The sequence below is a fragment of the Ammospiza caudacuta genome, chromosome 5, assembly GCF_027887145.1.
Source record: "Ammospiza caudacuta isolate bAmmCau1 chromosome 5, bAmmCau1.pri, whole genome shotgun sequence".
Taxonomy (NCBI): Eukaryota; Metazoa; Chordata; class Aves; order Passeriformes; family Passerellidae; genus Ammospiza; species Ammospiza caudacuta.
This window is the reverse complement of record NC_080597.1, coordinates 53,556,116-53,570,934: the sequence shown is the minus strand read 5'-3', so window position 1 is coordinate 53,570,934 and position 14,819 is coordinate 53,556,116. Positions and strand designations below refer to the sequence as shown.

The 14,819-nt window shown below is 40.8% G+C and overlaps 1 protein-coding gene across 1 annotated transcript; it reads right to left on the bottom strand.

Annotated features, from left to right (window-relative positions):
* Positions 1-5,017: 5,017 nt before the first annotated feature.
* On the bottom strand, positions 5,018-13,922 carry CAV2 (caveolin 2). The gene is made up of 3 exons (XM_058805179.1): positions 13,713-13,922; positions 13,389-13,576; positions 5,018-6,562 (listed from the first exon to the last, which is right to left on the bottom strand). The coding sequence occupies exons 1-3, from the start codon at positions 13,863-13,865 to the stop codon at positions 6,412-6,414; spliced, it is 492 nt and encodes a 163-aa protein (XP_058661162.1). The 5' UTR covers positions 13,866-13,922; the 3' UTR covers positions 5,018-6,411.
* Positions 13,923-14,819: the final 897 nt, after the last annotated feature.

Sequence of the window (14,819 nt, the reverse complement as noted above, 5' to 3'; positions counted from 1 at the left end):
ACGCAAAACGGAATGAACATTAGCAGTGCTTTCTTGAGCTGGAATACCAAGAAAACAGCCTAGTCAGAAAAAGGTATGGATACTACCAAGCAGCAAGAGTGAGCAAGTTACATAAGTTACATCTGCAGAGATGGAGAGGGATGGAGCCATGGCCTGTTGCCTCTAGCAGTGCTGTATGAGAAATGCACACAAACTCAGCAGCCAGAGACCTGGCATGGATGCACACAGGAGTTGTGCACGGATCTCCTGTTACACTCAAAGGAAGAGTAATAGCTCAATGGGAAAGGGCCAGATAAAGGCCTGCAGAAATCTTCTGAAAGTGCAAAGGCTCCATTCCCCTTCTCAGTTACTATGAATGGATTACCCAGGGGTGGCCAGAAATGACCAGAAATTGTAGACACTCAAGCTGGCCTTGGAAATACCACCCAGTCTTCTCATGGAGCTTAGCTGTGTCTTTTGTAGTGCAGGTCAGTTGCTAAGTAGGACTACATGCCACCTTGGTTGGCCACCTTACTGTCTTTCCTCATCACACCAGCCTTAGGCATTTCGTACCTAATTTTAAAAAGTTTTTATTGCTCCAAAATCTTGCCTTAACTGAAATTTCAAACCTCAGGATTACCTTAGTTAAAAACTTGCTCTAAAGCTGGAGCAAATAATGTTCATTTTATGATTTATTTTATCCATTTTGAGGGGAGGAAAAGTTTTGTTAGGGGTAGGATTCCCAGAAATCAGTGCGGGGGGCGGGGGGGGGGGGGGAAGAATGGACAAAATCCCTCAAAAACTGTCAGAAAATGAGTCATGAAACTGAACTGAATGTGGATGACTGCTCACTGAGTGTCTTTGTCTGGTATCAAACACTCCTCCTTCCTCCACTCCTCACCCCCCTTTTCATTTTAAGCTTGTGTAGTTATTCCAGTTATGGTATTAGCAATACTCCTGATGTATTCCAGTGTCAGCAAGATCAAAATCACCCTGGGAAACTGTTTTCTTTATGTGTCATTTCAACACCAACAAGGCTGTCAGGTAACAGGTAATTATTTAAAGACTTGTAGTCCTGGAGGGTTCACGGTGGTCATCCTGTCCCCACTCTCTGGAGGGTTTCTGTATTTTAAAATGTAAGTCACTGGATCAGAATTTTTCCATAGAGATAGGTTCTCCTTGCCCCAGTATACAGAACTGCAGGTTCATGTTTGGTATTTGGCCTGTCTGGGCCTTGAATCCAAGGATTAGTTATACCAGGAGAAATGGTATATGGACATTCTTTCCTTCTCACAACTCCTAGACAGGAGTGATTTCATTTTATGTGAAAGTGATGTTGCCATAAAACATTTCACAATAGCCTAAGGGCCAGAAAACTCAAAACAACACCTGAGAAACCTGAAATCAAATTTTGCCTGAGGTGTGCCACTGCAGTTTAACTCCTGGGAAAGTGCATTTTGGGAAGTACCTCAGTCTGCTGATATGCAGTTGAGTATATTTTGAGAAGTCTAAGGCCCCCCTTCTTTTGGGGTTCTGATTGGGCTTAGATGTGAGTAAGATGCCAAGTTGCTCAAATAAGGGCAGTTCTGGGCATGACAAAGGTAAAGGTGTAGGTATTGTGAGGGGTTATGGGAAAGGGAGGGGCCTTCTGAGTTCAGACATGTTCCTGGTGGGTGGCAGCTGGGCAGGGATTACAGTTTTGGATCAAAATGCATTACTTTTCCTCATCTCAATTCTGTAGTAGGTGTGTGTATCTTTAATTAGAGCTAGCCCCTGTAGGTCTTTATCAAGATAGGTTGTAACTGCCTTGACTGGAGAGGCAAAGACAGTGAAAACTTTGATTCTGCAAGACCCTGTGCAAACCAAGTCCCTCTTTTGATACCCTTTGCAGTATCAGATACCTTGAAAACTGAGCTGAACCATGAACAGCAGTCTATGTCAATGCTGCTCTGTACCATTCTTCCAGTTATACTGCATTATTGAATGTTCATGTGTTTTATACAAAATATCAGACTATGAGAACTTGTCTCTTTACTGGGACTTAAATACCCACGCCTTAAGGCTTATGTAGAATGGGCTCTTTGTCACTCTGCTTCTCTAGCTAAGCATTGCTTGGTAAACCCTCAATGATAGTGTATCATTGTGATAGCTCTAATAGGGTAAAATAAAAGCAAAACCAGATACATGGGGTGAAAAGGCAGCTCTTATTGAGCTAAGACAGTTGAAAAAATAGACAAGCTTTCCTCAAGGTTTGAAATAAAAGTCAATCTCTATATTTTATTCCATCTGAGTGTCTTAAGTCAGGTCTGATTCAGTTCTATGTGAAGGAGTCCTTTCTCCCACTTGCACTTGGAAGGGGAAGCTGTACAACAGCTGAAACTGAACCTCTAACACAGGTGACACTCACCCCTGGCATCAAGTTGTAAGAGAAGGGTGAGAGAAGAACCTGCCTCACTACTTTTATGAAACTAGTTGCTTCCATCAGTCTTCTCAATTTCTGCAGCAAATACAAATTTTTAGGTAGCAAAGAAGCCAAGCCAAGCCCAGCCCAATATTTTACACTAATCAGTACAGACTCTTTTCTCTAGAGGATGATTCAAATGATTAGCTCCTCTGAATTGCCTCTCAGAAGACATTTTCCTTTTGTTACAACAAACTTAGGAAGATTAGTGTCACCAAGCTACAGTTAGCCTTTATTAATTAGCCGTATTTGTAAATCCCTGCATGAAGGAACCTCTAATTTTAATGCCTAACTGCTGGTTCAGTATCTCTGGAGGCCTTCAACTAAATTTCACGAGCATAGACAACACTGGTAAAGTGTCTGGTGTTTGACCTTGTTCCATTTGCATTTTTATTTTTTTTTAAAAAAACCAAACAGATGTATTTTTCCATGTTTTTTTTTTTTTTTAAGAGGTAATAACAGCAATAGTTTCATCTCTGTAGGTGGGGGAATGATCACACCCTGTAAAAATAAAGGACTTACCATTCTTTGGCTTCCACTTTATACAAGTGTGTGGTCTGAGGTCCCAGAGCTGCAGGGATGTTCTGAACTTTTTAGTGAGTGCTCAAGTGAACTTTTTGGATAGGTGGGAACAGGCTTTTCATTTACTAATATATCAAAGTTTCTGTTAAGAATTTGTTTCAATTTATATGGTGAACTACTAGGGTGGTGAAAGATAAGATACAAATATAAAAGTTCCAGAATCAGATTAGGAGCATTTTAGGAAACAGCCCTCATAAGTAGGTAGGTTAAACTTCTCTGTAAATTAAAATTAAGAAGTCCATAAACACAAATCCAGGGTGAGTTCTGTATGTTAGTTGTGATCTTCAGGAAAAACAAGATGCTGAAAGATTTTGCAAATCAGAACTGAGTTTCCAGCTCATGGTTTAAGACCTAAGGTCTGTAGTAACAAGAGAGGCTGGAATCGTAAAACCTCACACTTATTATTTGCAATAGCTCTACCATGATGGAAAATCTACTCTTGTTATGAGCAATAAAATTTTCCCTATTCCACAGACACAAAGATGCATCAAAGTAATCTGAATCGGGCATAAATTTTCTTACATTTGTTGCAGACAATGAGACTCAGTTTCTGGACTCCTTTGCCTAAATTCTCATTTGTAAGTTGTTTTTAAGGGATCAGCTGGGACGGTTTGTCCACATTTCAAACAAATTGCACACAAACCTGCTCCTACATCGAGGAGCAGAGTTCAGAGCCAGCTCCCATTCAGTCCACTGTCCAACAGTGCTGGGAGGCATTCACAGTATATGCTGTTCCAGACCTTCAGGATGTATGTCAGAACCATAAAACCCTGAGAACACTTGCCAGCCACAGTTGCCTGGGGCAGATTCACACCTGAGTATTGGAGAGTCTTTAAATATTTCTACTTCCTTCCACTCCTTTTATGGACAAAGTAAGAGTATTTGCCAAGCACCTAATATTTTACCAAGTCTGAGAGTGCACTTTTTATTTTCTTATAGTAAAGGCACACCTGTTACAGAGAAAGATATTGCTATAAATATTTAAGAAACTAAGAGCTTTAATTACAAGCTTGTTTGAGTCTTGTAACAGATAGAGAAATGGTGAAAAGAAAGTAAGAACAAACCAAACCATTCTACTTAATTGTGGTAGCCAGAGCCAGTTGACTTCAGTAAGCTACTTAAGAATGAATATATCCAGAAATGCATACCATAAAATGATACATCTTTCTCTGGGAAATGGTCTCATTCTCAAAACTTGAATTGCAGACTTGGGTTCCTTCAAAGCTTAGGCTTTTTTAGGACTCCTTTTAGACACAAGAACTAGTACTGATTGATTTATTTTCTTTTTCTCTTTTAAATGAATTCATCAAGGGGATATTTTTCAGTGGAAAATATCTTTGTAAAAGCCCTTGGACGCTGTAAAAGAAAATAACTCTCAAAAGAGTTCAAGCCTAGCCTGGCCAATTTTTATTTTCAAAAGAGTTATTTCCATTTTTAACTCAAGAAAGGTATTTTGAAGAACACATCTGAAAAACAAGCTAACTTCTTGCAGAATAAAAAAGAACAAGAGCAGTTTCCATGGGCACTAATCATTAAGATCCAGTTTTTTTAAAGTCATATGAATCCCTCTCTAAATGGCACAAATGCCAAAAATACTTTTAATAAAGAAAGATGTTCCTAATGCACGAAGAATATCCAGGTATCTTTAATAGGCCAACAGACAACAAAGGAAAATTCTGCAGCTCATCTGTAAAGAAAGCGTGCACCTGTTAAAAGAATTAAGCACTATTTTGAATGTTGCCGAAATTCTGCAGAGAGACCTACTTCAGAGATAGCAATCATTCTGTATGGGCTTAACTGCACGCAGAGATACGTCATTTTCTACTATAAATACACTACATGCAGTTGAAAATAGGGGAAGTGTATTGATATCAATTTCTTTACCTCTCAGATATTTGGAAGAACTGCATAGTATTCTATGGTTTTTGGCATTTTAAGAGTTTGTTTAGAAGCTGAAAAATCTGAAAAGAAATGAAGTTGAAAATGGGAAACAGGTGACATTTTATTATTTTATTAGATACCTCTTGTTCGATAAGAAATTTGAGACATTTTAACAAATAACATTCTAAATCATACAAACATTTTACAATTGCAACTTACCATCTGTATTTAAATAAAACAGCAGCATAAGCCCAGCAGAAGGCTAATGTAATTTTAATGTACCTCTGCACATTTTCTGTTATTCTGGTTTAAAAAGTCATATTAGGTGCAGAAGAAAGAAGGGTCTTTTTCAGGGGTTAAGCTTTGAAATAGTAAAAAAGCAACAGAGAGAGTCAAGTCAATAGGTTAGGAGAATTAGACAAGGATACCAAGTACAGTCACTTGCCTTCTATAAGAGCTTGCAACTGGTTAAAGTGCTAGCATAGTGTCTATTCCTTTAAATATCACAATGTTCACACCAACAATACACAGAAATAGGCAGGGTAGCATTTATTACACCCAATTTTTAATAAAAACCATTTCTCATAAACAGATATTTCCAAGTCTTTTGCATAATCGCATATAAAAACACTTATAATCTTTGCTTTTACACACAATCATATATAATTAATACATTAGAATTGCACAGCAACACTCAAAATCTATTTAATTTAGAAAAGGAAATTTTAGTTATCTAAAATAATTTTTGCAGTGTCTCACTCTTGCTGCTTAATAAGTTGGTTAGAATTCAAATACTAGAGAAACTATGCTTCATAGAAACCTGATCAACTGTCATTTACAAAGGTACAAAATATACAGCAAAGTTAATCTCTCATTAAATAAAATATACAGATTAGCTAATGTTACAGATCATTAACTAACACCTTATTTTAAGGGATAAACTTCTAGGGAGCTTCCCCTCTCTCCCCCCCAATACAGGAGAATTACACAACAGTTCCTTTCCCTGTATGTTTATGCAATGAGTCACATTCACTTTAACTGCTGATAACAGAGGACTGGGTTTATCATTCTGCATAGCGAGGCCAAAAATTATCCCTGGTGGAACTGCAGTAAAGTCAGTGGGAAACCCTAGAGATCTGTTTTGTCTAAGGTATCACAGCCTATTCCTTTATTTATTTATAGCAATAACACCAATCATTATCACTGTGGTGGCATTTAGTCCTCCATGAGAATTCTCCCATAATCTACCAATCAACCTACCATTAAAATAAAGTGTTGCCAATATACTCCATGATCACTCTGTTGTTAAAATAGTGAGCTATGAAAACTGCCTACTAATTCTTAAATGGATCTCCCTGATAATAAATGAGTTTTAATAAAAACAGCATGTTCCCACTTAAACCAGCCATTGTAATTTAAGTTTGGAATAAATGGCAAGTGCTTGTATGTTAGGTTAGCAAAGAAGTATAACACCAGCTACAACTACAGCAGTGTCACATCTCTGATGTTTACTCTTGGTCCAGGCGTATATTAACCATGGCAAAGCACCGGCCTAGGCTCTGGAAGAATGGTACAACAAAAACATCTGTCAGGCTCTTCCATACAGTTTGCACTGAAGGCAGGACCATGAGACAGGTTTTCACAAAAGGCACCACAACCCTGCAAAAGAGAAAATGAAAAATTGGAAGATTGGTGCTGCTACAGCACAGGGAAATCAGGACAATGAAACACAGGTGTGACATCTTATGGAAGAGCAGTGGTTCCTCACCTTTTACAACTTTATAATATAAACATAAACATTCAAGCAAGTTGACCCTTGCAGTCATTCTCCATCAATTTTGTTTGCTCAAGGCCTCACACCTGCATATGCATGTGGTCCTCTGGCCAGAATCATTTGTATGCAGCATGGGAGTGTGGACACCAGCTTTCTTTTTGTTGTGTCTCTGTTTACTAACTGGCAATTTATTTACATGCTATTTAGAATGCTCAACTTTTGCTGTCTCTCCCTACTCCTGGCAGGGCAGGTGTACATTATCTGCCACAGCCGGGCTGCCACCCACCACGGCTGAAGAGCAGTCATCCCCTAAGGACTCACTTGTGCTGTGGTCATATCTGAATGTGGGTCTTTAGGGGCTGACAGAAACACTATGTTCCCCAGTTTGATTTACTGGAAACAGCCTTTACAATCTGTTCTTGCTCTGCTGCGTCTTCTGGTGTTTCTTTGTCTGTCCTGCAGACACACACAAGTGCACAGGCACACATGCACTTCACACCATTGGTGTCTCATTCCGACCCATCCCTATTCCAAGATGCTACAGTAAAACAGAAACAGGGAGGCAATATCCAGGTACATCAGATTGTTACAATAAAAGGTACATGCCACATCTCAGAAAAATGGGATGATCCTGTAAAATTCTTCATTTGTGAGTGAGAAATTAACATTAGAATATGGTCAGAACCCCTTGTCAGGGGATAAGATCTTTTTATTCACTCAGGGTGCATACTAGAGAATATTGTGCTTTCATCTCCTGAGCTTTGGTAAGCATTTGGGGATTGCTCTCCCTGTGTGCCGATTCCAAAGCAATGTCATTACTGGTGGCTTGAGCCAAGCATGCTAACAGTGGAGGAGAGCCAGAAGTGCACATATGGGCAGCTCACGAGGGCCAGTGGATACATGACAACTGACCACAATGTTTGAAGTTATTTTCCTTCCTTAATCATCTACTGGCCTAAACCTCTGGTCATTTCACTAAGCTGTTCTTACTTGGGTGCAGACAAACTAAATGTATACAAAAATAATACTGAAATTCTACTAGTGCAAGGTTTTAAAAACATCTCTCTGCCATACTGAATGTGTTTACTTCCTAAATTAGGTAAAAGAAGCTATAGATTCTTTTGACAATGACAAAAAACTCTGTCCTACTTCACTGTTGCATTCAAAATTTAAGTTCCCAGTCTTGCATTTGCATAATTCCACTGCAGAATTTTCACTCTGACTGGAATGACAGAAAATACCTAATTTAATATTTCATCCTAAGTCTGAAAAAAAGTTGCTGTGTATTTACAATGCATACTCCTCAGATTAACAAAGTAGAAAATACCTACCACGTTTAAAAATTTTTGAAGGTTAGAAATGTACAGAATCAAAATTAATTACTTTCAGTGTTTATCTAACAGCTTTTGTCATACAATGCAAGCCATATACTAGAACATCAATGCTCTACTCAAAGCTAGCCCAGATGGATTTAAACAAGAATAGTTTTTCTAAAACCTTCTCTTTTGTCTCTGCTGAAACAGCCCATATAGAACTGTGAGCATTACTGGAAAGTTGTGCCTCTAGTTTTAAACTGAACCCTGTAAACTACGTGTTTATAACCACCTATAATATCACTGCATAGAGAATACATCATTTATAGAATAAAAAACTAGGCCTTAACATGTTAGAATACAGCTGATAAACATCAATAATGCAAACAGAAAAAAAAATAATTATATTTTTCCAAGCAATACAGGGAACACATCATAAATGGCTATTTTGTTTGTGCTGACTTCACCTCTTTTCCATTTCAGATAGTTTATAAGGACAATGTAATTTTTCCTTTGATACCATCTATAATTAATTTGGCCCAATTTTTTTAAAACCTAACTGAACTGGAGAGAAGCAGAAAAGACAACATTTCTTTTGGACCCTCTGTTGACAGGATCACACAAAATACAAATGAAACAAATACCACAGTACGCAGAAGATTCACAGAAAGATATAGAAGGCTGGAGAAGCAGTGATCATAGTACTTGAAATTGCTGTAGAGGTAATTCACACGGTACTGGAACTCAACCTATTTTGATTACTGGAAGTCAAACTATTTTGGTAATCTAATGGAAAATAAACATAAAAATGTTTTGGTAATGTTTTACAATCTTTAAGGGCTTATTATTACAGTTTTTAATTTATGGTAAATGCATGCAAATCCCAATGTAGGCTAAATCCATAGGAGGATACATGAGACATAATAGCAACCAAAGCTAATTAATGTAAATAACTTTCAATTTTAAAATAAAAGTCCATCTACTTATAGAACAATTACTCAAACGCGTTTCCTCAGAGAAGAAAATTCTTTACACCAAGGAGAGTCATAAAAGGTATTTTCTAAGTTTTAAATTATGTGTGTATTTACACATGTACAAGTCTGCATCCCGTTCTGCACAGGATATCTTATCTGACAGTGCGATACATCCAGATTATCAGAGGGTGCAATGTGCTTTCCATGGAGTGACCAGTCACACTTAAAAATTAATAATCAAATGCCATTAGAAGCCATGTATTTGTTTTTGTGACCTGACACATATAATGTACCCATCCTTTGCTGTGGATTTAGCCTGGTCTGCAGTTTTGTTCACAGACATGGTAGGTACCCTGATGCCATATTGGTACTGCTAGTGTTACCATGTAGTACCACATTGGGAAGAAAACAAAAGGTCTGTTGAATTTGTCATCTAAGCTGAAGACAGCTACCTATATGACCTCTCACTGAATCTTGCTATGTATATATATTATAAAATACACCTCCTTTGACCAAGTGGGATGAATTGTGTCTTACGGGAACTGTTGAACTGAAAAGCACCAATTACCCCATTTTTCCCCTTCTATCCTATTTTCTCTTTATTCTGTTCAAGGCATGACATCTACAAAATTATTCCCCTCAACATTTCTCACTTTTGCTCACGTTACTTTTTCTTCTTGCTAAGCCCTGAACGAGCTCTGTCAAGAACCAAACACCTCTTGGAAATGGCAGAGCACAGTTTAATTCCCACTGATAATGAGAATCAACTTTTTACAGATGTGGGCAACAATATTGGAGCAGTCATGCACCATTAATTGAGATTCTGGCTTCAAAGTGAAGAATCATGCCTTCTCCTGTAAGGTTTTTCAAAATGGAATCTCAGAAATGTCTTAATACTATTTTTCAAATGCTCTATGTTTCTGTGCCTAAATTAACTAAGTCCATGTACTATATTATGATTGTGAATGAAAAGTCTTGTATAGCTCTACAATACAAGCAAGCATTGTGAAAAGGCTAAAAATTACCTAGCAATTCTACAGCTTGTTGCATGCCATTAACCATTGGGACAAGTGAGGCAATGGATAACCACCAAAGCTCTTCACAACTCATACACAGTATTTGAAGTGCATTAAAATCAAATATTATGTATTCCAGGATGTGGATAGACTGGAAATGATAAAACTACTACAAAAGAAGCAAGGCAACATCCACATACTTTTTTTTCCTAAACCAAGGGATATGTACTGGACATCAAAGAGAGGCATCAAGACAGCACCACCAGATTATAAGGTAGGCCTTCCTAGCTGTAGTGTAATTTATTTAGATTTCAAGGAGTCAGTAGGGACATGGTTTTAGGATTGAATGTGACAGCAGCAGTTTTGTAAATGAAGTTGTGGAATACAAAAAGGTAAGAAATAATGCATGTCCATATCTGCTTTTCATGTAAATCCATGGTTCTGTCTTAGCACTGTGAATGGCAGCTCAAGTGGAGAAGTGCTGTGAATACCTACATCATGCTTTAGCCTATGATGTATAGAGCTGAGTGAGCCCATCTCAGATCCAAGACTCAAATTATGGGTCACTGATTCTTAGTGTAAATATGCAATGTACCAGAACACTATTCTGATAAAACTACAAAACAGCATACATGAAATTCAAGCTTTAATTTCCAAGAGGTTGCAAACATGTGGCTTGGAACAAGAATCAATCACTGCTCCACAAGAAATATAAAAAATTTGCATGAGCTGCCTGTAAAACCTGAAGTGTTCTGTTCATGTTCAAAAATCAACAACCTTAACAACTACAATCCGAGGGCATATTTAAAAACTTGCTAATTTCACAGAAAGGTGTCACAACTCAGTGTGGCCTGTATACTCTGAGAATGACAGTCATCAGTAATGGAAAAATGTGAAGCTGACTTCCTTGAACTGGCTTGTATGTGGATCACCAGCCTTCTAGCTGGCCCAGGTTGAGCCCATCAGTATCTTTTACCAGGTAGTATGAAACCAAATTCTGGCTCAAGCAGCCAGTTTGGGAACATAATATGTTCCATCTTTATGGTTAAAAATGAAAATGAGGTGTATTACTATATGTTTCTTACTTAGCTTTCTTTTTACAGGTGAAAGACAACATTTACTATCAGATGCGATGGGGCAACTCACAAGGCGCCCCTGAGCGTAAGAAATGCTGAGCTAGACATGTGGATTTTAACATGCTGATAAAACTGCAACAACATGTGTGACATCAACAGAGCTTTCTACTTGAGCACCTCCAGAAGTTGTTGAAATACTTTTGAATTTATCCCTAGAAAAGCCTCCCTTACAACATTTCAACATCATCACCTCACTGGTTTGGATGACAAAAGTGAAGCAGAGAGACTCTTAGTGACAGACTTCTGGGTGGGTTTGCCCCAGGGTCTTCCCATGACATTTAAACAGCTGAAGTTATAATGGAATTCCCTTTCTTTCATGTACAAAACAAGGAGTTACTTTTTTTTTTTCAGACCCAATGGGCCTGCAAAGGAACTAGTACCCTGTATTTAGGGCCTTTAAACATGTACTGCTTTTGCACCACCCTCTCAAATGCAGCAACACTGAACTCCTCACTCGCATGGTATCTGGAACGTGAAGAGGTGCCAACTGAGAGATGCCAACTTAGTCTCAGTGTGTTGGAACAAATCCAGTTTGAGTTTGTGGGAATATGAAGCAGTATTGCCTTTGGATGGTAGCACTGGATGGAGTCCAAGGGGATGCAGACAGCACTACTGAGTTATGTGATTCTTTCACATCCATCCCAGGTGCAAGGAAAATCAAAACTAAAGATCAATTCTATGTTGACAATGAACCTGGGCATGAAACTGAACGAAAGTGTGCTCACAGAAAATCGAGAGAAACGTTTCAAGTGCTACATTCAGACAGTCCCATTTCACATGTACTGAGAACCCCCAGTTCCTGAGATAGTCACTAGGGACTATGTGCATAAATAGTAACTGACCTCCGAGTCCTAGATCAGTGAAACCCTGTATCCAGTCTGTGAAACCCAGATACAAGATCCTTCTGAAGCACAAAAAAGCACTACAGTTTTAATAAATTTGGCATTGATGAATTTTTCCACATATATTTCACTACTGAAAACCTATATATACTCACCATACCCTTTTGCAGTCACACTGCACACTATGGTGGAGTGACAGCTGACAAATCTAAAAATCTGGGCAGCACTATGCCTATGAACTGTTTGTTTGTAACAATTTGGGAACAAGAGATATAGCAAGTGGGCATCCCTAAACTGCACTGCAACTCCTTTGGATATTGTGCAAACACTATGTTCCACAATTCAAGTTAATCAGTTTTCAAAGTGGCTTGACAATGTCACCAACACAAGCTTCCATTGTACTTTCAAAAACTGAAATCTGCACCCACAAGATTGCCAGCATAAGTTCAGATAATCAATGTATTCCTAAGGTTTTGAGTTCACTTCCAGTTTCTGTATTCTATTTCCCTTGATAAAAGGAAAAGGATTCCAGTGTTACCCAAATCAAATTAGACTTTGCCCAAAACTCATGTATATAGAAAATCTTGGTTTGCAGAAATAATGTCAATAATCTGCATTCATTCCTTCCTCTACAGCCTTTTGGATTGTCAGTTCTTTCTTCAACCTCACTATACTCCCCACCTTTCCTCCTTCTCCACCATCATCTCCCTTTCTGGTCTCAGAAATACTTCCTGATATTTTGTGATCACATTATGCTTAAAGTACACAGGTTTTCTCTGACTTGGATGGCCAGCGTATTTGCCTGTGAACTTGTGCCATGGCCAGAAGCTTTCCTGAGCTCAGCAGGGTTTTTTGCTTAGGTGGAAGGGCTTTGGAGCACTGCATCTAGAGATAGCTGTGCACCCGATGCAAGGCACTGGCACTACATTCTATGTCAGTAACACAGAGCCAGCTGGGCCCTCAAAAGATTTCTTCAGTCTGTGAGGAAAAAAATGAAAGAGGTTACAGTACTAAAAAGTTAGCAATAACTTCAGGTGTTAGTAATACTTCTGCCTAGATAATTCATTTAAAATACACGTTTGAACAAATTCTGCACTTCAGTTTAAAAAACAAATCCAGTCACTATTATCCCTCCAGAAGCCAGTCAAGGTTGGAATGCATTGCTGTAGGTGCTGTCCAAGCGGGAACACAGGTTCTCTGCCCCAAGAAGCTTATATAGTCATGACAGACCGCTGGTAAAACCAAGGCAGGGAACTGAATCACAGAGAAAGCATTGTTTCCTTTTCTGTCCCTTTAGAAATAAAGCAGTTAATATTAGCAGGTCTGGCTAGCTGTGTAAAGTCTGCGCCCGGTGGTTGGGCAATAGTGAATGCTAGAGGAGAGGAGCTCTGCGGAGCTGCCGGCAGAGCCCGGACACAGCACGCCCTTACCAGATGTGGAGGCAGCTGAGCGTGGCGAAGACGATCCCCACAACCAGGGCCATCGGAATGGCGAGGACCAGAGTCAGGACCTTGTAGATCACGTACTTGCTGAGCTCAAACAGAGCGTGGCTGCAGATCCACACCTTGTCGAAGGAGTGGGTGAGCTCGGGCTCCGCGATCACATCCTCGAACCCCAGCTGGAACAAGAGGAGGCTTTACCGTCACGGGGAGCTGAGGCGCGGGGAGCCCGCGGGGGACCCCTCTCGCCGGGCATCCGAGCACCGGCCCCGGCCCCGCCCGCCCCGGCGCGGCCCGGCCCGGCCCGGCCCGCACCTGCAGGTGGGAGTTCAGCCCGTGGGGGTCGCGGTCCAGCTCGTCCTCCGCGCACTTCTCCGCGTCCGACAGCGCGGGGCCGCCGCTCCGCGGGAAGTTGTCGTCGTCGTCCATGAAGATGCGGGTGTCCACTTTCTCCGTCTCCAGCCCCATGGCGCTGCCGCCGCTGCGCGGCTCCGGCCCGGCCCTGCCCCGTCCGCCGCCGCTGCCCCGCCGGGCCGGGCCGGGGCGGAGCGGGGCTGCCCGGGACACGCCCCGCGGGCCGCGCCGGCGGCGGGAGCCCTACCGGGCCCTACCGAGCCTCAAGGACCCGCGGGCCGGGCTGGGGTGGGCGCCTGCCGGCAGCCCCTGCCCTCGGCTCGGCAGCCGCTCGGTGGGCGCTGAGCCCTCCCGGCAGGCCGCCCCGGCCGCGCGGGGTGTCCCCGTTCCTCTGCGGTGCCCGGCTCTCACCGCGGGTCCCGCCCGGCTGGCCTTTTCAGTGCTTGTGGCATCGCAACCGGCAGCAGAAACAAAAAGCGCAGGGCACTGTGCTCTGGGCCGTGCTGGGCCGTGTCTGTGCCCCTCTGCAGCTGTGGGGAAAAGGGACAGAAGGGAAGGAGGGGTGGGTCGCCACTGCCCACCGAGGTTCCCGTACCCGGCCCTACTGGCCCGTCACACTCCAGCGGGATTTACTTGACTCGTGCTGCTTAAACGAACTAATTTTTGCTGCAATAAAATACTGCATCTGCCATTACAAGTATTTTCACGTCTTCTTTGGGTTTTAGCTTCACTCCATACAAATGATTTCCTCTGTTTAAACCTAAGAGTGATCTGTATGAAGTCACAAAACTATTATAATGACTGCTAAAAGTACCTGATAATATTGATATGCAGAGTGATCTCATGAGCTGCCAGAAGTTCATTCTTGCTGCATTCAATAATCACAGTCATCTGTCAGTCCCAGAGAGAAGTGATATTACTAATCAATAGTCCAGACCTGTTAAATTAGAGAGGAAGTTGCTAATTTTAACTTCCTTTAATTTTCACTGCTACATTAAGTTAAGGAGAGCTTTAAGCTTTAAAAAGCTCACTAGAAAATGATATGAAAACAACTATTCCAAATTTGGG

What these genes read in the sequence shown, in the direction of transcription:
- CAV2 (XM_058805179.1), bottom strand. Translation starts at nt 13,865, where the DNA reads ATGGGGCTGGAGACGGAGAAAGTGGACACCCGCATCTTCATGGACGAC. An exon ending in GGCTGAACTCCCACCTGCAG is followed by an intron (nt 13,577 to 13,712) that starts GTGCGGGCCGGG and finishes CTCTTGTTCCAG; the next exon opens with CTGGGGTTCGAGGATGTGAT. An exon ending in CTCAGCTGCCTCCACATCTG is followed by an intron (nt 6,563 to 13,388) that starts GTAAGGGCGTGC and finishes TCTCTTTTGCAG; the next exon opens with GGTTGTGGTGCCTTTTGTGA.